The sequence below is a fragment of the Artemia franciscana genome, chromosome 4, assembly GCF_032884065.1.
Source record: "Artemia franciscana chromosome 4, ASM3288406v1, whole genome shotgun sequence".
NCBI classification, from domain to species: Eukaryota; Metazoa; Arthropoda; class Branchiopoda; order Anostraca; family Artemiidae; genus Artemia; species Artemia franciscana.
In genome coordinates, this window is record NC_088866.1 from 4,477,174 (window position 1) to 4,499,472 (window position 22,299).

At 34.8% G+C, this 22,299-nt stretch overlaps 1 protein-coding gene across 1 annotated transcript in view; it reads right to left on the reverse strand.

Annotated features, from left to right (window-relative positions):
• Positions 1–22,299, reverse strand: part of LOC136025880 (NADPH--cytochrome P450 reductase-like) — a 116,208-nt gene that overhangs the window by 63,243 nt on the left and 30,666 nt on the right. Inside the window, exons 6-7 of the mRNA XM_065701921.1 lie at positions 14,248–14,375; positions 364–471 (exon numbers count right to left, since the gene is read on the reverse strand). Of these exons, the coding sequence (XP_065557993.1) occupies positions 364–471; positions 14,248–14,375 (236 nt within the window). The remainder of the gene's footprint in view (positions 1–363; positions 472–14,247; positions 14,376–22,299) is intronic.

A 22,299-nucleotide genomic window follows, 5' to 3' on the forward strand; every position in this document is an offset into this window, starting at 1 on the left:
CCTTTAATTTAAGAGTGTTTTGCAAATTTTTAAACACACACACACATAACTTGATAAATAAAAAATATACCGAATGATGAATGAGGTCACTTTTAAAATAGTGCCATATTTGAAGAGATGTGGAGAACACCCGGGCGTCCTAGCAGGGCAACCATAATCATGACGGTAACGATTATCATGTTTGGAAAGCTTTGAATGGGAATCGAATTGTATTCTCCCTTTTTCCTCTGATTTTGCCCAAAACTTTGTTACTTTTGATTTGCCAAATGTTTAAGAGATTTTATTCACATCCGGTACTGGATAACCATCTTACCATGGTGAGAACCGCAATGCTTTCGGTGACTCAGTAGGAGCAAAACTTACCGTCAATATTCTGGAGTGAAAATAAGGTGTCCAAATCTATGTTCAGCAAGTCTCCAAATTTCTGAACTAACTCACTATCATTCACTGGGTATATGGCAACATGATCACCTGCAATTAAGACACATATATAAATATACATATATATATATATATATATATATATATATATATATATACTAGCTGTTGGGGTGGCGCTTCGCGCCACCCCAACACCTAGTTGGTGGGGGCGCTTCGCGCCCCCCCCAAGCCCCCCCGCGCGCGTAAGTCGTTACGCGCCATAATAGTTACGCGCCATTGTAGTTGTGTCCCTATGTCCCACCTGTGAATATAGATATATATATATATATATGGTTTTAACTACGTAAAACTTGCGAATATACAACATTCTTTGCTGTCCCATTGTCTTTGCATATAAATAGATTGTCAGGTTTACCGACTCTTGAACATGCAACATATAATGGTCCATGGGAAAACAATCTGTATTCAGATCTATACCTCATGATTCTAATGATTGCCCTTGAGCTTTGTTGATGGTGATTGCTAATCGACCATTCCCTGTCCCGGTGTCCCGGTCGTCATTTACATCCCCCTGTTTCCCCCGGTGTCCCCGTTGTAGTTGTGTCCCTGTGTCCCGGTCGTCATTTATATTCCCTGTGTCCCGGGTCCCGGTCATCATTTGTATCCCGGTGTCCCGGTCTGTATATACATTCGTTTTTTAGTTTTGTTTTTCTCCTTTATTTTTTTCCTTTTTTTTTCTTTTTTAGCTTATTTAGATTTTTAGATTTTTTAGTTTTTTTTATTAGTTTTTAGTTTTTATTTCTTTTTAGTTTTTTTGTCCCGGTCGTTATTTATATTCCCTGTGTCCCGGTCGTCATTTGTATCCCGGTGTACCGGTCTGTATATACATTCGTTTTTTAGTTTTGTTTTTCTCCTTTATTTTTTTCCTTTTTTTTTCTTTTTTAGTTTATTTAGATTTTTAGATTTTTTAGTTTTTTTATTAGTTTTTAGTTTTTTTTTCTTTTTAGTTTTTTTGTAGTTTTTACCTTCTTTTTAGTTTTGTTAATTTTTTTTTTTACTTGTGTCCTGGTCGTCATTTATACTCCCTGTGTCCCGGTGCTTTGTTGATTGCTAATCGAACATTCCTTTTGTCCTGGTCGCTTTCTCTTTGAGTGTCGTCATTTATTTTTTTCTTTTTTAGTTCTTTTAGTTTTTACCTTTTTTAGTTTTTTTTTAGTTTTTAGTTTTTTTAGCTTTTTTACTTTTTTTATTAGTTTTTAGTTTTTTTTGTAGGTTTTGCCTTTTTTTAGTTTTTTCAGTTTTTTTTTTAGTTTTTTATTGGTTTTTACCTTTATTTTAGCTTATTTTTCAGTTTTTTCCTTTTTTTTTTAGTTTTTTTTTAGTTTTTAGTTTTTTTAGTTTTTTACCTTTTTTTAGTTTTTTTAGTTTTTTTAGTTTTTTAGCTTTTTTATTTTTTTTATTAGTTTTTAGTTTTTTTTGTAGTTTTTGCCTTTTTTTAGTTTTTTTAGTTTTTTAGCTTTTTTATTAGTTTTTAGTTTTTTTTGTAGTTTTTGCCTTTTTTTAGTTTTTTTAGTTTTTTAGCTTTTTTATTTTTTTTATTAGTTTTTAGTTTTTTTTGTAGTTTTTGCCTTTTTTTAGTTTTTTCAGTTTTGACGTCACCTGATCCAGTTTTTTCAGGTGACGTCACCTGATCCACGATCCACAGATCCACAGACAACTTATTTTTATATATATAGATAGTTTTTTTTTTTTTACTTATGTCCTGGTCGTCATTTATACTCCCTGTGTCCCGGTGCTTTGTTGATTGCTAATCGAACATTCCTTTTGTCCTGGTCGCTTTCTCTTTGAGTGTCGTCATTTATTAGTTTGTGACGTCACCTGATCCACGATCCACAGATCCACAGACAACTTATTTTTATATATATAGATAGTTTTTTTTTTTTTACTTATGTCCTGGTCGTCATTTATACTCCCTGTGTCCCGGTGCTTTGTTGATTGCTAATCGAACATTCCTTTTGTCCTGGTCGCTTTCTCTTTGAGTGTCGTCATTTATTAGTTTTTTCCTTTTTTTTTTAGTTTTTTATTGGTTTTTACCTTTATTTTAGCTTATTTTTCAGTTTTTTCCTTTTTTTTAGTTTTTTTTTATTTTTTATTTTTTTTAGTTTTTTACCTTTTTTTAGTTTTTTTAGTTTTTTTAGTTTTTTAGCTTTTTTACTTTTTTTATTAGTTTTTAGTTTTTTTTTGTAGTTTTTGCCTTTTTTTAGTTTTTTCAGTTTTTTTTTTAGTTTTTTATTGGTTTTTACCTTTATAGTTTTTTTAGTTTTTTAGCTTTTTTATTTTTTTTATTAGTTTTTAGTTTTTTTTTGTAGTTTTTGCCTTTTTTTAGTTTTTTCAGTTTTGACGTCACCTAATCCAGTTTTTTCAGGTGACGTCACCTGACACATCCATCCATCCATCCATCCACAGACAACTTATTTTTATATATATAGAAGACTAGCTGTTGGGGTGGCGCTTCGCGCCACCCCAACACCTAGTTGGTGGGGGCGCTTCGCGCCCCCCCCAAGCCCCCCCGCGCGCGTAAGTCGTTACGCGCCATAATAGTTACGCGCCATTGTAGTTGTGTCCCTATGTCCCACCTGTGAATATAGATATATATATATATATATGGTTTTAACTACGTAAAACTTGCGAATATACAACATTCTTTGCTGTCCCATTGTCTTTGCATATAAATAGATTGTCAGGTTATCCCCCTGTTTCCCCCGGTGTCCCCGTTGTAGTTGTGTCCCTGTGTCCCGGTCGTCATTTATATTCCCTGTGTCCCGGGTCCCGGTCATCATTTGTATCCCGGTGTCCCGGTCTGTATATACATTCGTTTTTTAGTTTTGTTTTTCTCCTTTATTTTTTTCCTTTTTTTTTCTTTTTTAGCTTATTTAGATTTTTAGATTTTTTAGTTTTTTTTATTAGTTTTTAGTTTTTATTTCTTTTTAGTTTTTTTGTCCCGGTCGTCATTTATATCCCCCTGTTTCCCCCGGTGTCCCCGTTGTAGTTGTGTCCCTGTGTCCCGGTCGTTATTTATATTCCCTGTGTCCCGGTCGTCATTTGTATCCCGGTGTACCGGTCTGTATATACATTCGTTTTTTAGTTTTGTTTTTCTCCTTTATTTTTTTCCTTTTTTTTTCTTTTTTAGTTTATTTAGATTTTTAGATTTTTTAGTTTTTTTATTAGTTTTTAGTTTTTTTTTCTTTTTAGTTTTTTTGTAGTTTTTACCTTCTTTTTAGTTTTGTTAATTTTTTTTTTTACTTGTGTCCTGGTCGTCATTTATACTCCCTGTGTCCCGGTGCTTTGTTGATTGCTAATCGAACATTCCTTTTGTCCTGGTCGCTTTCTCTTTGAGTGTCGTCATTTATTTTTTTCTTTTTTAGTTCTTTTAGTTTTTACCTTTTTTAGTTTTTTTTTAGTTTTTAGTTTTTTTAGTTTTTTACCTTTTTTTAGTTTTTTTAGTTTTTTAGCTTTTTTATTTTTTTTATTAGTTTTTAGTTTTTTTGTAGTTTTTGCCTTTTTTTTTAGTTTTTTGTCCTGGTCGCTTTCTCTTTGAGTGTCGTCATTTATTAGTTTTTTCCTTTTTTTTTTAGTTTTTTATTGGTTTTTACCTTTATTTTAGCTTATTTTTCAGTTTTTTCCTTTTTTTTAGTTTTTTTTTATTTTTTATTTTTTTAGTTTTTTACCTTTTTTTAGTTTTTTTAGTTTTTTTAGTTTTTTAGCTTTTTTACTTTTTTTATTAGTTTTAAGTTTTTTTTTTGTAGTTTTTGCCTTTTTTTAGTTTTTTCAGTTTTTTTTTTAGTTTTTTATTGGTTTTTACCTTTATAGTTTTTTTAGTTTTTTAGCTTTTTTATTTTTTTTATTAGTTTTTAGTTTTTTTTGTAGTTTTTGCCTTTTTTTAGTTTTTTCAGTTTTGACGTCACCTAATCCAGTTTTTTCAGGTGACGTCACCTGACACATCCATCCACACATCCATCCATCCATCCATCCACAGACAACTTATTTTTATATATATAGATATATCTATATATATAAAAATAAGTTGTCTGTCTGTCTGTCTGTGGATGGATCAGGTGACGTCACCTGAAAAAACTGGATCAGGTGACGTCAAAACTGAAAAAACTAAAAAAAGGCAAAAACTACAAAAAAAACTAAAAACTAATAAAAAAAATAAAAAAGCTAAAAAACTAAAAAAACTAAAAAAAGGCAAAAACTACAAAAAAAACTAAAAACTAATAAAAAAGCTAAAAAACTAAAAAAACTAAAAAAAGGCAAAAACTACAAAAAAAACTAAAAACTAATAAAAAAAATAAAAAAGCTAAAAAACTAAAAAAACTAAAAAAACTAAAAAAAGGTAAAAAACTAAAAAAACTAAAAACTAAAAAAAAACTAAAAAAAAAAGGAAAAAACTGAAAAATAAGCTAAAATAAAGGTAAAAACCAATAAAAAACTAAAAAAAAAAACTGAAAAAACTAAAAAAAGGCAAAACCTACAAAAAAAACTAAAAACTAATAAAAAAAGTAAAAAAGCTAAAAAACTAAAAAAACTAAAAAAAGGTAAAAAACTAAAAAAAATAAAAAATAAAAAAAAACTAAAAAAAAGGAAAAAACTGAAAAATAAGCTAAAATAAAGGTAAAAACCAATAAAAAACTAAAAAGAAAAAAAGGAAAAAACTAAAAAAAATTTTCATCTAAAAAACTAAAAAAAACTAAGTTGTTTGTGGGTTATGTCTGTCTGTCTGTCTGTCGAGTGACGTCGTGTTTGTCCGCATATGACGTCTGAATTATTTCACACTAATACAAAAGAAGAAAAAAAAACTAAAAAAGGTAAAAACTACAAAAAAAACTAAAAAGAAAAAAAACTAAAAAAGCTAAAAAACTAAAAAAAACTAAAAAAAGGTAAAAATCTAAAAACTAAAAAAAAACTGAAAAAAATAAAAAAAGGCAAAAACTAAAAAAAAAACTAAAAACTAATAAAAAAACTAAAAAAGCTAAAAAACTAAAAAAACTAAAAAACTAAAAAAAGGTAAAAAACAAAAAAAAACTAAAAACTAAAAAAGAAAAAACTAAAAAAAAGGAAAAAACTGAAAAATAAGAGAAAAAGAAAACTAAAAAAATATTAATAAATATAAAAAATATAAATATAAATATAATATAAATTAGCAATCAACAAAGCACCGAGACACAAATGACGACCGGGACACAGGGAGTATAAATGACGACCAGGACATAAGTAAAAAAAAAACTAAAAAAACTAAAAAAATGGTAAAAACTACAAAAAAACTAAAAACTAATAAAAAAACTAAAAAATCTAAAAATCTATATAAACTAAAAAAGAAAAAAAAAGAAAAAAGGAAAAAAATAAAGGAGAAAAACAAAACTAAAAAACGAATGTATATACAGACCGAGACACCGGGATACAAATGACGACCGGGACACAGGGAATATAAATGACGACCGGGACACAGGGACACAACTACAATGGGGACGCCGGGGGCACAGGGGGATATAAATGACGACCGGGACACCGGGACACAAGGAATATAAATGACGCCCGGGACACTCAAAGAGAAATCACAGACTGGAACACCGGGACACAAATGACGACCGGGACACAGGGAATATAAATGACGACCGGGACACAGGGACATAACTAAAAAGGGGACGCCGGGGTGCACAGGGGGATATATAAATGACGATGGCGACTCAGGGAATGGTCGATTAGCAATCACCATCAACAAAGCTCAAGGGCAATCATTAGAATCATGAGGTATAGATCTGAATACGGATTGTTTTCCCATGGACCATTATATGTTGCATGTTCAAGAGTCGGTAAACCTGACAATCTATTTATATGCACAGACAATGGGACAGCAAAGAATGTTGTATATTCGCAAGTTTTACGTAGTTAAAAACATATATATATATATATATATATATATATATATATATATATATATATATATATATATATATTCACAGGTGGGACATAGGGACACAACTACAATGGCGCGTAACTAATATGGCGCGTAACGACTTACGCGCGCGGGGGGCTTGGGGGGGGGGGGGTCGCGAAGCGCCCCCACCAACTAGGTGTTGGGGTGGCGCGAAGCGCCACCCCAACAGCTAGTATATATATATATATATATATATATATATATATATATATATATATATATATATATATATATATATATATATATATATATATATATATATATATATATATATATATATATATATATATATATATATATATATATATATATATATATATATCTTCTATATATATAAAAATAAGTTGTCTGTCTGTCTGTCTGTGGATCAGGTGACGTCATGTTTCTGTGTCGGCTGACGTCATGAAATTAGTTGTCGTCATTTTTGCTTTGACGGTGACGTCATTAACGGTATTTAAGACATTTGTTCACGGAAAAATGTTTAATTGTAAAATGACTGAAGAACCTACAATGGCAACAGCCGAGGAAGCTGCTCAAAGAGTTTATGCCAAAAAACTTGCTGCTGATAGAGAAAGTAAGAAAAGAAAGCGTTCCGAGGAATCACAAGAACAGCAAGAAAACAGGCTTGCGGTTAAAGAACGCAAAACCGCGCAGTTAGATGAAAATCCAGCTGGACGGCGAGAGTCAAAACATATCAAAACTGAAAATGATAGCGATGATGATTGGGTTTGGGATTTTGACTTGGATAAGGTCATCAATGCCTACCAGATTTAAGTTAAAAAAACAAAGGTTCGTCGATATGTACTTCATAGTGACGCTGAAAAATAAAGAAGAAAAAGAAAACTGAAAAAAGAAAAAAGGTAAAAAACTAAAAAAAAAACTAAAAAGAAAAAACACTCAAAGAGAAATTACAGACCGGGACACAAATGACGACCGAGACAGAGGGAATATAAGTGAAGACCGGGAACCTCAAAGAGAAATTACAGACTGGGACACCCGGACACAAATCACGACCGGGACACAGGGAATATAAATGACGACCGGGACACAGGGACACAACTACAACGGGGACGCCGGGGGCACAGGCGGGATATATAAATGACGACCGGGACACAGGGACTGTTCGAATAGAAATTACAGACCGGGACACCGGGACACAAATGACGACCGGGACACCGGGACACAGGGAATATAAATGACGACCGGGACACTCAAAGAGAAATTACAAACTGGGACACCGGGACACAAATGACGACCGGGACACAGGGAATATAATTTATATGCACAGACAATGGGACAGCGAAGAATGTTGTATATTCGCATGATTTACGTAGTTAAAAACATATATTTATATCTATCTCTATTCACAGGTGGGACACAGGGACACAACTACAATGGCGCGTAACTAATATGGCGCGTAACGACTTACGCGCGCGGGGGCCTTAGGGGAGCGCGAAGCGCCCCACCAACTAGGTGTTGGGGTGGCGCGAAGCGCCACCCCAACAGCTAGTATATATATATATATATATATATATATATATATATATATATATATATATATATATATATATATATATATATATATATATATATATATATATGTATATATATATATATATATATATATATATATATATATATATATATATATATATATATGTATATATATATATATATATATACCAGAATTGTTACTTATGTCAGTTGTAAGTTTTTAAGAATCAAAAGTAATCAAAAGTAACAAGCCCCCCCCCCCCCTTTGTGCCTTTTTTCTCCCAAATGTATCTTGACAAAAATTCTGAAATAGCCACTTTGTTCAAAATAGTTCAAAATTAAAAGTACTGTAACTTAAGGGTTGAGAAATCCTCCCTAGCCCCGGGGAAAGGATTGTAAGTTGTCCATTATTAGAATATATAAGGTTTTTGTGGAAAAGGTGATCATATTAACTTTGGAGGGGGCTCATTCGGTCTGAAATTGAAACTTCTAGCTCCTTTTTAAGAGTCAAAAGTGATCAATAGGCAACTAGCCCACGCCCCACTTTCCCACAGGGCATTTGGTCAAAAGTTTCGATAGAAATTTTGTTCAAAATAGTTCAAAGGCCAAATAACTAGGCGCCCGGGGTTTCCCCCCACTCCCAACCCCGGGTAAATGGCTTTGGGTTACGGAACTTAATTACTGTTATTTTGATAATTGGTATACTTTGATACTTGGATTTAGTGATTTACGAGGTAACTTCGATTTACGGTGTAAGGGCTGTAGGTTATGCAAATTACTTTTTGTTACTTTGATGCTTTGTTTACTTTGATACTTCAATATTGTTACTTTGATACTATTTTTGATACTTTGATGAAAGCTTGACGTTGAAAAAAAAATCTTATTTTAAAACAAGGAATTTTTTAAAAGCTTGAAACTTCTTGCAATCAAAAAACGAACAGATATTGATACAAAAAACTTTCCGAAACATAAGTTTTCAAAGAAAAGTAAAGGCAATATTAAACTAAGATCAGCAAATACCAATAGCTGTAAAAATTATACCAATAAATACCAATAGCTGTAAAAAAAGTAAAAAAATACCAATAGCTGTAAAAATTAATAGCAAATCTTAATCAGCAAATCTAATTTACAGCAAATAGCTGTAAAAATTCAAACTAGAAAAGACCAGAAATTACTATTCAAGAATAAATGAAACCCAAAAAGGACATAAATTAAATGAACAATAACAGCAAAAAAACATACAATAGGTACTAATATAAATGAGTAAATAAATCTTAAAACGAGTGAAACCTAAATTGAATATGCAAATCAAGCGTGAAACGAACAAAAATCTCTGCCAACAAGAGTTTGATATTTTGCCTCCTTCTCTCACTTTAAGTCTAAAACCTACTGCGTCATTGGCGCTTTACTGAAACCTATATGTGTCTTGAACAGTACAATCAAACTGAATATTTGAATATTTGATAATGCTATTAATTATTCAAAGATCTCCAGTAAATCAAGATTTTATTTCACTGTAATTTGATTTTCATTTTCAATGCTGCATTAACTGGGAAAAAAATATTTGTAATATAATTCTTTTTCAGTGAAGCACCAATGACATAGTAGGTTTTAGACTTTTGCAGTTAGGGAAGGGGCAGCATCTTGTTTGTAGTGAAGCTATATTTGTCTTGAACAGTCTTAGAAAGAACTAACAATATTAAATTGAATATTTGATACATAGTGATATTAATTGCTGAAAACTCATCAGTTCAATATTTAATTATACTGTAATTGTTATGTTTATTTTCAATAAACTGTACTTAGTTTTAATAAGTACAAAAAAAGAGCTAAGAGCTCATATGGCACTTGTGACGAGGCCGGAAGAGCCAAGAGCTCATATGGCATGAGCTCTAGCAAAATTCTAAGAATCAATAGATTGATTTAAAAGGGAAATCAGAGGCTTAATGCCGGTCAAGATTTAGTATAAGAGCTCTGAGACACGAGGTCCTTCTAAATATCAAAATTCATTATGATCCGATCACCCACTTGTAAGTTAAAAATACCTCATTTTTTCTAATTTTTCCTCTGCCTTCAGCCCCCAAGATGTTCAAATCGGGGAAAACGACTTTATTAAGTCAATTTGCGCAGGTCCCTGACACGCCTACCAATTTTCATCGTCCTAGAACGTCCAGAAGAACCAAACTTGCCAAAGCACGGGACCCCACCCCAACTCCCCCAAAGAGAGCAAATCCAGTCTGGTTACGTCAATCACGTATCTACGACATTTTCTTATTCTACCTACCAGGTTTCATCCCAATCTCTCCACTCTAAGTGTTTTCCAAGATTTCCGGTTTCCCCCTCCAACTCCGCCCAATGTCCCCAGACCTGGTCGGGATTTAAAATATGAGCTCTTACACATGAGATCCTTCTAAATATGAAATTTCATTAAGATCCGATCACTCCTTCGTAAGTTAAAAATACCTCATTTTTTTAATTTTTCAGAATTAACCCCCCCCCCCCCCAACTCCCCCAAAGAGAGCGGATTCATTCCGGTTATGTCAATCATGTATCTAGGATTTGTGCTTATTTTTTCTACCATGTTTCATCCCGATCCCTCCACTCTAAGCGTTTTCCAAAATTTTAGATTTCCCCCTCCAACTCTCTCCAATGTCACCAAGTCCGGTCGGGATTTGAAATAAGAGCTCTGAGACACAATATCCTTCTAAATATCAAATTACATTAAGACCCGATCACCTATTCATAAGTTAAAAATACCTCATTTTTTCTAATTTGTCCGAATTTTATGGCACTTGGTTAATACCAAATGCCATAAAAATTTATAATATAATTCGTTTTCAGTAAAGCGCCGATGATGCAGTAGGTTCTAGACTTTTACTGTGAGAAAAGGAGGCAAAACCCAAACTTTTGTTTGTAAAGATTTTTGTTCGTTTCAAGTTGGTATTGCATATTCAATTTAAGTTTCACTCGTTTTAAGATTTATTCACTCATTTATATTAGTACTTATTGTACATTTCTGTGCTATGACTGTTTATTTAATTCCTTTTCATTTTGGGTTTATTTTATGCTTCAATAGCAAAATATTTTTGATCGCTTTAAGCTTGATTTGCGTATTCAACTTAACCTTTACTCGTTTAAAGATTTATTTATTCATTTATATTAGTATCTGTTGCATGTTTTTTTTTGCTATGATTGTTTATTTAATTTATGTTCGTTTTGGGTTTCAATTATTCTTTAATAGTAATTTCTGGTCGTTTTGATTTTAAATTTTTACAGGTATTGGTATCTGCTGATCTTAAATTTAATATGGCTTTTACTTTTCTTTGAAAAATTCCATTTTCAGAAAGATTTTTTGAACTAATACAATAAAGGATCGCCAATACACCTCTATGCTTCATCACATAATGCTCCTCCATGCTACCCAGTCCCGGCAAGTATATTATGCATCACACGGTTACATGCAACAAAAAAGAGCATTGTCTGCCATCTACCATCACTACTCAGAACTAAATTGGTATGATAGCAAACAGAAAATAGAGAAGAAAAATGAAATAGATGTAAGGAAACCACAGGTAAAAATAGTGTTTAGTGCCTTCATTTTTTTTCAATTGGAATAGCCTTCTCAAATGTTATCATTATCAACACATAGATTGATACCCGTATTGGTAGATACCAAAACTGCGCATTAAGGTTGGGTACAAAGAAACATAAGGTAAAACAAGAGCTAAGAGCTCATATGGCACTTGTGACGAGGCGAGAAGAGCTAAGACCCAAGATATCATATGGTATGAGCTCTAACAAAATTCTATGAATCAATAGATTGATTTAAAAAGGAAAATAAGAGGCTTAATGCCGGTCAGGATTTAAAATAAGAGCTCTGAGTCACGATGTCCTTCTAAATATCAAAATTCATTAAGATCCGATCACCCACTCGTAAGTCATAAATACCTAATTTTTTCTAATTTTTCCTCTCCCTTTAGCCCCTCAGATGATCGAATCTAGGAAAACGACTTTATCAAGTCAAATTGTGCAGCTCCCTGACACGCCTATCAATTTTCTTCGTCCTAGCACGTCCAGAAGCACCAAACTCGCCAAATCACTGAACCCCTCCCCCCAACTCCCCCAAAGAGAGCGAATCCAGTACGATTCTGTCGATCACGTATCAAGGACATTTGTTTATTCTATCCACCAAGCTTCATCCCGATTCCTACACTCCAAGTGTTTTTCCAAGATTTCCCCCTCCAACTCCCCCCAATGTCAAACGATCTGGTCGGGATTTGAAAAAAGAGCTCTGAGACATGAATTCTTTCTAAAAATCAAATTTCATTAAGATCCGATCATCTATTCGTAAGATAAAAATACCCCAATTTTCACGTTTTCCAAGAATTCCGGTTTCTCCCTCCATCTCCCCCCAATGTCACAGGATCTGGTCGGAATTTAAAATAAGAACTTTAAAGCACAAGATCCTTCTAAATATCAAATTTCATTAAGATCTGTTCACCCTTTCGTAAGTTACAAATACCTCAATTTTCAAAATTACCCCCCTCCAATTCCACCAAAGAGAGCAGATCCGGTCCGGTTATGTCAATCACGTATCTTAGACACATTTTTATTCTTTCCATCCAGCTTCATCCTGATCTCACCGCTTTAAGTATTTTCTAAGATTTCCGGTCCCCCCCAACTGCCCCCCCCCCCAATTACGCTTGATCCGGTTGAGATTTAAAATAAGAGGTTTGAGTTACGAGGTCCTTCTAAATATGAAGTTTCATGAAAATCGATCACTCCTTCATAATTTAAAAATACGTCATTTTTTCTTATTTTTCAGAATTACCTCCCCCCCCAATAGATCGGAACGTTCCAATTATGTAAATCACGTATTTAAGACTTCTGCTTATTTTTCCCACCAAGTTTCATCCCGATCCCTCCAATCTAAGCGTTTTCCATGATTTTAGGTTCCCCCACCCCAAACTTCCCCCAACGTAACCAGATCCAGTCAGGATTTAGAATAAGAGCTTTGAGACACGATATCCTTCTAAATATCAAATTTCATTGAGATCCGATAATCCGTTCGTAAGTTAAAAATACCTCATTTTTTCTAATTTTTCAGAATTAACCCCTCCCCCAACTACCCCAAAGAGAGCGGATCCGTTCCGGTTATGTAAATCATGCATCTAGCAGTTGTGTTTATTTTTTCCACCAAGTTTCATCCCGATCCCTCCACTCTAAGTGTTTTTCAAGTTTTAGGTTTCCCCCTCCCAACTCCCCCCCCCCAATGTCGCCAGATCTGGTCGGGTTTAAAATAAGAGCTCTGAGCCACAATATCCTTCTAAATATCAAATTTCATTGATAACCGATCACCTGTTCGTAAGTTAAAAATAACTCGTTTTTTCTAATTTTTCAGAATTACCCCCCCCCCCCCAACTACCCCAAAGAGAGCGGATCCGTTCCGATTATGTCAATCATGTATCTGGGACTTGTGCTTGTTTTTCCCATCAAGTTTCATCCCGATCCCTCCACTCTAAGTGTTTTCCAAGATTTTAGGTTTCCCCCCTCCAACTCTCCCCAGTGTCATCAGATCCGGTCGGGATTTAAAATAAGAGCTCTGAGACACAATAAGTTTCATTAAGATCCCATCACCCATTCATAACTTAAAAATACTTCATTTCTTCTATTTTTTCCGAATTAACCGGCCCCCCACTCCCCTCCCAGATGGTCAAATTGTGAAAACTATTTCTAATTTAAGCTGGTCCCGTCCCTGATACTCCTGCCAAATTTCATCGTCCTAGCTTACCTAACAGTGCCTAAAGTAGCAAAACCGGGACCGACAGACAGACAGACCGACAGACTTGGCGATTGCTATATTTCACTTGGTTAATACCAAGTGCCATAAATAAAAGACAAACCATTAAAGATTCAAAAACTCAACCAGTTTTTTGTCCAGGATAAGAAACTTTAAACACAGTAGATTAGGTCAAGACAGGATAAAAAAAAAAAAAAAAAAAAAAAAAAAAAAAAAAAAAAAAAAAAAAAAAAAAAAAAAAAACAGGATTAGAAAAACTCGACAAGATTACAAAATAAACGGTTTCAACCGTTAAAAATATGGGTAGAAACGCCACAAAAAATGGCCGGATTATGCAAACGTTAAAGTATATAGTGTTTTTTAATTCAGAATTTTGGTTCTCCCCTTTCTTTTTTATTAAATTCTGCTTACAAAGTTGAGACCTGTCAGAATTTTAATATTTTTACCAGTGATTTCTGTAATTTCCGCACCTTTTCCCTGTTCCACCCTTCAAGTAAATTCTTGGACAAATTCCAATAACAGCGGTAGAAAGAAACAAGTAGTAAAAGAAATAAAACAATGAGAACAATTTTACCTGAGTCATAGCGAAGTTTAGAACCTGAAGTGTCCATTTCAATATGCATACACGATCTGTCACCACCTTTGAATAGCTCCTTCCATGCCTTCACTGTTGCCAGATACGGATTTTTCGCATCAAAAGGCCTAAAAAAACAGCAGAGCTTTGAAGGACGAATTATTGATTATTTCTGAAGATGTGCCTATCTCCCTAAGAATTACTGCTATATTCAAATCACTTTAAGCCCTAGGCTGCTGGGCACTAAGTCACATTATATATGAACTTCGGAATTGAATATTCTTGAATAGCCAAACTCTTTCCTAGATACTTTTATTCATTGACAACCTTGCAGTTTTTATTCAATTTTTGTCAACTTAATGTCATATCCAGACTTACTTAAACATTAGAGGGGCAACCACCCTCCTACAGTGTCAACAATTGAGTGAAATGTAGCGGGGGAGCGATAAATGTATCTTTCAAAATCTAAGGAGGGGTTGGGGGGCAAACGTCTTCTATTTTTCAATCGAAATACCGAAAAATTGTATTTTCACTGAAAATACCCTGAAACTAAGGCATTTTTCAAAATATCAGAGGGGGGGGAGAAGCCAAAAGTCCATGGAGCATATGGCCCCTGTCTCACCAATCGACATCACTGCTCCCATTCACCCCTACCTTCCATCAAGTGTATTTATTCCATAACCAAGCTTCAATAAAAAGGGTACATTAATTGGATTTGTTTTTGAAATTTGATCGAAACTTTCAAAAATAAAACTGTCGCTGCCAAAATAAGAGGGATCTTTCACCCCCTCAGCAGTAAAACAGTAGGCCTTTTCTACAGTGCCCAAGAACGCATCCATGATTTTTTTCGGGGGGGGGGGGGTACAAAAAAAGTTTAGAAGACGCATCACAAATTTTTTTGTATTCATTTCGTTACGTTTTCACAAGTAGGACAAACATTTCAGGGAAGAGGGTGGGGAATGAAAACCCCCCTCCCTCCCCGGGGTACAGTCTTAGATGATGCCTCCCATTATGGTTGAATGGAGGTGTACAGGTTACGTATATGCATCTGGTGGTCCGTCATATTGTATTTCTAGGCGTTCCTCAGCTACGAATTCCCCGCGATTACCATTACAATGTGACTTGTGGGAGTATGGTGTCGTCCATAAGTTGTATTTATGGTACCATAGTTGTCCAATATTTATTTGTACATATATTCTTCCAGGAAGTTTTATCCTTGCATCCAAAATCAACTAAATCTTCATACAATTCAAGTGAAGGACTTCTAATGGGAAGCATGATCATATGGGTCCGAAAACGGTTTCTGAGACCTTAGGTCTCCCTCCATAAAAAAATTCGAATCCCCCCACCCCCTTCATACCATGTGCGGAACTGGGTGATACTCTATATGCGTTATGTTTATTTTCATAAATCTATATATATAAAAATAAGTTGTCTGTCTGTGTGTCTGTCTGTGGATCAGGTGACGTCATGTTTCTGTGTTGACTGACGTCATGTCCGAAGATATACTTCATCGAAAACAGTTAGAGACGTCAGATATGACTTTTGATTTTACATCAGAAATTTATAACTACACTTTAGTTGTTATAGAAGATTTGTGCGTACGTATGGCAAACAAACCTCTTCAGGATTTGGGAATGCCTTCACCTAACCGTATCGCTGCTGTTTCGACATGTGTAGAATTGGATCGTGAACAAAGTTACAGTACGAGTGATCTATTGTCGTATGTACAAAATAACATTTCCAAGTTAACGTCGGAACAAAAAGACATTTATGATACGATAATGCATTGTGTCGATAACAACGTTGGAGAAATTTTCTTTTTGGAGGCGCCAGGAGGTACTGGTAAAACGTTTGTGATAAAACTGATTCTGGCATCAATTCGATCAAAAAATGATATAGCGTTGGCAATTGCGTCGTCCGGAATAGCCGCAACATTGCTGCCTGGTGGAAGAACTGCTCATTCCGCTTTGAAATTGCCTCTGAACTTGCATTCTACAGAAACTCCCACGTGCAATATTTCCAAATCATCTGGGATGGGTAAAGTATTGCAGCAATGCAAACTTATTATTTGGGATGAGTGCAAAATGGCACACAAAAAATCGCTCGAGGCTCTGGATCAATGCTTGAAAGATTTGCGAGGGAAGTCGAAACCCTTTGGCAGCACATTAATATTGCTTGCGGGAGATATATAAAAATAAGTTGTCTGTCTGTGTGTCTGTCTGTGGATCAGGTGACGTCATGTTTCTGTGTTGACTGACGTCATGTCCGAAGATATACTCCATCGAAAACAGTTAGAGACGTCAGATATGACTTTTGATTTTACATCAGAAATTTATAACTACACTTTAGTTGTTATAGAAGATTTGTGCGTACGTATGGCAAACAAACCTCTTCAGGATTTGGGAATGCCTTCACCTAACCGTATCGCTGCTGTTTCGACATGTGTAGAATTGGATCGTGAACAAAGTTACAGTACGAGTGATCTATTGTCGTATGTACAAAATAACATTTCCAAGTTAACGTCGGAACAAAAAGACATTTATGATACGATAATGCATTGTGTCGATAACAACGTTGGAGAAATTTTCTTTTTGGATGCGCCAGGAGGTACTGGTAAAACGTTTGTGATAAAACTGATTCTGGCATCAATTCGATCAAAAAATGATATAGCGTTGGCAATTGCGTCGTCCGGAATAGCCGCAACATTGCTGCCTGGTGGAAGAACTGCTCATTCCGCTTTGAAATTGCCTCTGAACTTGCATTCTACAGAAACTCCCACGTGCAATATTTCCAAATCATCTGGGATGGGTAAAGTATTGCAGCAATGCAAACTTATTATTTGGGATGAGTGCACAATGGCACACAAAAAATCGCTCGAGGCTCTGGATCAATGCTTGAAAGATTTGCGAGGGAAGTCGAAACCCTTTGGCAGCACATTAATATTGCTTGCGGGAGATTTCAGGCGAACATTACCTATAATACCTAAATCAACTCCTGCAGACGAAATGAATGCTTGCCTGAAAAATTCTAATTTATGGGCACACGTAAAAACATTAAAATTAACTACAAATATGCGTGTCCGATTGCAAAACGATGACTCTGGTCAAACATTTTCAGATCAATTGCTGGCAATGGGAAACGGAAAGCTCCCAGTAGACTCAATTTCAGGACGTATACAACTACCTGCTGATTTCTGTAATTTAGTGACGTCCAAAAATGAATTGATTGAAAAAGTATTTCCGAATATTCTAAAAAATTATAAAAATAATAAATGGCTAAGTGAAAGAGCGATTCTCGCACCCAAAAATATAGACGTCCACGAAATCAACAATATTGTTTTAATACTTTTAAGAAATATAAACCCACCAAAGCTTTGCAATGGCACTCGACTTGCCGTAAAAAAAACAATGGAAAACCTAATAGAGGCCACAATCTTGACAGGGCCTTTTGAGGGTGAGGCTGTTCTTATTCCTCGCATTCCCATGATTCCAACAGATCTGCCTTTTCAATTTAAAAGATTGCAATTCCCAATTCGATTAGCATTTGCAATCACCATTAACAAAGCTCAAGGTCAATCATTAGAAAAATGTGGTATAGATCTTAATACTGATTGTTTTTCCCATGGACAATTGTCCGTTGCATGTTCGAGGGTCGGTAAGCCTGACAATCTATTTATATGCAGCGACAATTGGACAGCGAAGAATGTTGTATATTCGCAAGTTTTACGCAGTTAATTTGTATTTTGGAACCAAATGAAGCGGTTAATTATCCATCTGAATTTTTAAATTCCATAGATCCTTCAGGGTTTCCACCACACGTGCTACAACTAAAAATAGGCGTACCAATAATACTTTTAAGAAATATCAACCCACCAAAGCTTTGCAATGGCACGCGACTTGCCGTAAAAAAAACAATGGAAAACCTAATAGAGGCCACAATCTTGACAGGGCCTTATGAGGGTGAGGCTGTTCTTATTCCTCGCATTCCCATGATTCCAACGGATCTGCTTTTTCAATTTAAAAGATTGCAATTCCCAATTCGATTAGCATTTGCAACCACCATCAACAAAGCTCAAGGGCAATCACTAGAAAAATGCGGTATAGATCTTAATACAGATTGCTTTACCAATGTACAATTGTATGTTGCATCTTTGAGGGTCGGTAAACCTGACAATCTATTTATACGCACAGACAATGGGACAGCGAAGACTGTTGTATATTCACAAGTTTGACGTAGTTAATTTGTATTGTATCTATCTATCTATCTATCTATATAAAAACGAGTTGTGTGTATGCATGTTTGTTTGTTTGTAAAAAGAGCGTTTGCATATGACGTCATTATTAGTACATACGGCTTTGTATATGAACAGACAATGGGAAAGCCAAGAATGTTGTATATTCGCAATTTTTACGTAGTTTGAAACACGTAGATTTTTATCTATATAAAAACGAGTTATGTGGATGCATGTTTGTTTGTTTGTAAAAAGAGCGTTTGTATATGACGTCATTATTAGTACATACGGCTTTGCATATGCACAGACAATGGGAAAGCCAAGAATGTTGTTTATTCGCAATTTTTGCGTAGTTTGAAACACATATATAAATCTATCTATATTCACAGGTGGGACACAGGGACATAACTACAATGGCGCGTAACTAATATGGCGCGTAACGACTTACGCGCGCGGGGGGGCTTGGGGGGGGGCGCGAAGCGCCCCACGAACTAGGTGTTGGGGTGGCGCGAAGCGCCACCCCAACAGCTAGTCTTCTATAATACCCTGTCTTTTTTTTAACTGCGTGTAAAATACATTCATGGAAAGAAGTTATACTACATGGCAGTACGGTCACTCAATTTTTGACTTTGAGCTTTTCAGCCATGTTCGGGCCAAGATTGTTGTATAGCGGGCACTCTGCTAGGATGTGATTATTCTGTTGGATGAGGTTGGAAGAGGGGGTAAAACGGATGGCACCTTTCTTATATATATTATTATTATTTTTATTTGTATCCTTGGTACAGGGGAAATCCTTGCGTTACTCCAAACTCAACTGGAAACTAAGAAGTGGCGTAGCCTGCTACCCGGACACAAGTCTGTTACTTTAAAGGAAAATATATTGTCTCTTGGATAAGCCCTTTATTGATAATACGCGACTACTGGTTCCACGAGATCACATCTGTGCAAAAAAAGAAAGCAAGGATGCATCATTATTCTTCTGTTTCGTGAAAAAAAGGAATTTTCCTGTTTTTTAAAAATAGTAGTAGCATCAAAATTCTCACTCATTTCGAACTTAATTGTATAATTTTCTGCTAAATAACTCCCTGTTTGAGGGCATTTAACCCCTTTTTCTAAAACTATGCAGATTATATTACCCTAACAGCTTTTGATAAAAAAAAAAGATATAAGCTTTTTGATAACTTTTGATAATTTTTCTTTAAAAGTTATAAAATTTACAAATCTTATAAGGAGAGCTTTAGATATTGGCTTGACTGATCATATATTAGACGAAAAATATGGTCACCAAAAATATATGTACGTATATGTAATATATATATACGTAAATAATATGTAATAATATGTAATAAATATATGTAAAATATGCAAAGAATATATATATATATGCATATATATATATATATATATATACTAGCTGTTGGGGTGGCGCTTCGCGCCACCCCGACACCTAGTTGGTGGGGCACTTCGCGCCCCCCCAAGCCCCCCCGCGCGCGTAAGTCGTTACGCGCCATATTAGTTACGCGCCATTGTAGTTGTGTCCCTGTGTCCCAGCTGTGAAAAGAGATAGATATAAATATATGTTTTTAACTACGTAAAACATGCGAATATACAACATTCTTCGCTGTCCCATTGTCTGTGCATATAAATAGATTGTCAGGTTTACTGACTCTTGAACATGCAACATATAATTGTCCATGGGAAAAACAATCCGTATTCAGATCTATACCTCATTATTCTAATGATGTGTCCCTGTGTCCCGGTTGTCATTTATATTCCCTGTGTCCCGGTCGTCATTTGTGTCCCGGTGTCCCAGTTTGTAATTTCTCTTTGAGTGTCCCGGTCGTCATTTATATTCCCTGTGTCCCGGTGTCCCGGTCGTCATTTGTGTCCCGGTGTCCCGGTCTGTAATTTCTATTCGAACAATCCCTGTGTCCCGGTCGTCATTTATATATCCCGCCTGTGCCCCCGGCGTCCCCGTTGTAGTTGTGTCCCTGTGTCCCGGTCGTCATTTATATTCCCTGTGTCCCGGTCGTGATTTGTGTCCGGGTGTCCCAGTCTGTAATTTCTCTTTGAGGTTCCCGGTCGTCACTTATATTCCCTCTGTCTCGGTCGTCATTTGTGTCCCGGTCTGTAATTTCTCTTTGAGTGTTTTTTTAGTTTTTTACCTTTTTTCTTTTTTCAGTTTTCTTTTTCTTCTTTATTTTTCAGCGTCACTATGAAGTACATATCGACGAACCTTTGTTTTTTTTTAACTTAAATCTGCTAGGCATTGATGACCTTATCCAAGTCAAAATCCCAAACCCAATCATCATCGCTATCATTTTCAGTTTTGATATGTTTTGACTCTCGCTGTCCAGGTGGATTTTCATCTAACTGCGCGGTTTTGCGTTCTTTAGCCGCAAGCCTGTTTTCTTGCTGTTCTTGTGATTCCCCGGCACGCTTTCTTTTCTTACTTTCTCTATCAGCTGCAAGCCTGTTTTCTTGCTGTTCTTGTGATTCCTCGGAACGCTTTCTTTTCTTACTTTCTCTATCAGCAGCAAGTTTTTTGGCATAAGCTCTTTGAGCAGCTTCCTCGGCTGTTGCCATTGTAGGTTCTTCAGTCATTTTACAATTAAACATTTTTCCGTGAACAAATGTCTTAAATACCGTTAATGACGTCACCGTCATAGCAAAAATGACGACAACTAACTTCATGACGTCAGTCGACACAGAAACATGACGTCACCTGACAGACAGACAGACACACAGACAGACAATTTATTTTTTTATATATAGATATATATATATATATATATATATATATATATATATATATATATATATATATATATATATATATATATATATATATATATATATATATATATATATATATATATATATATATATATATATATATATATGCAATGTAATAAATATATGGAAAATATAGGTATATAAAAAATATGGTGAAAGTAAAACAGTTCAAAATAGGGATGAAACCTTTTAATTGACAGTGAACAGATATAAAATTATTTAACTGGATATTTCGAACACCTATACAGTGTTCATCATCAGCAGTAAAACTAAAAATCATCAGCAGTAGTTTTACTGCTGATGATGAACACTGTATATGTGTTAGAAATATCCAGTTAAATAATTTTATATCTGTTCACTATCAATTAAAAGGTTTCATCCCAATATTAAACTGTTTTACTTTCGTCATAGAAAGGCAGTGTGGTCTTCGAAGTTATTTAAAAAAAATATGGTACGAAAAAATGGTTCGACCAATTTTTAAACGGAACAAAACTTTAAATTATTGATTATTTCATGATTATTAAATTATTGAATGATTATTTCATGGCTTATTAATAATTTAATAAGTTAAATTATTTAAATAATTATGGAACAAAAGTTTAGACTGCTAGGCAACGATTTACATATGATCAATGGAAGATTCCCAAAAATTTAGGCTTTTTGGATATCTGTCTGAAGCGAAACGAAAAGCAGATCGTCCCCGAAGGAGGAACTCTTAAGAAAGATGTTAAATGAAATTGAAACTTCATTAGAAACGGTAAAAGCGTGAAGCATTGAATACATGAAGTTGGAGGAAGAACCTGCGCAGCTCTTTTGACCTAAGGCGGCTAGGTGCTGCAGTGAGCTATTAGTAGCAGTAATAGTGGCAGGTTCTCATTTGACAGGAGTTTTTTTTTTTTCAGGAAAACTTCTATGATTTTCGCTTTCAGTGAGCAGAAGGACAAAATAAAGAATTGAGATTGCATTGATAAACAGTCAAATGAGATTCCAGAATTGAGATTGCATTGATAAACAGTCAAATG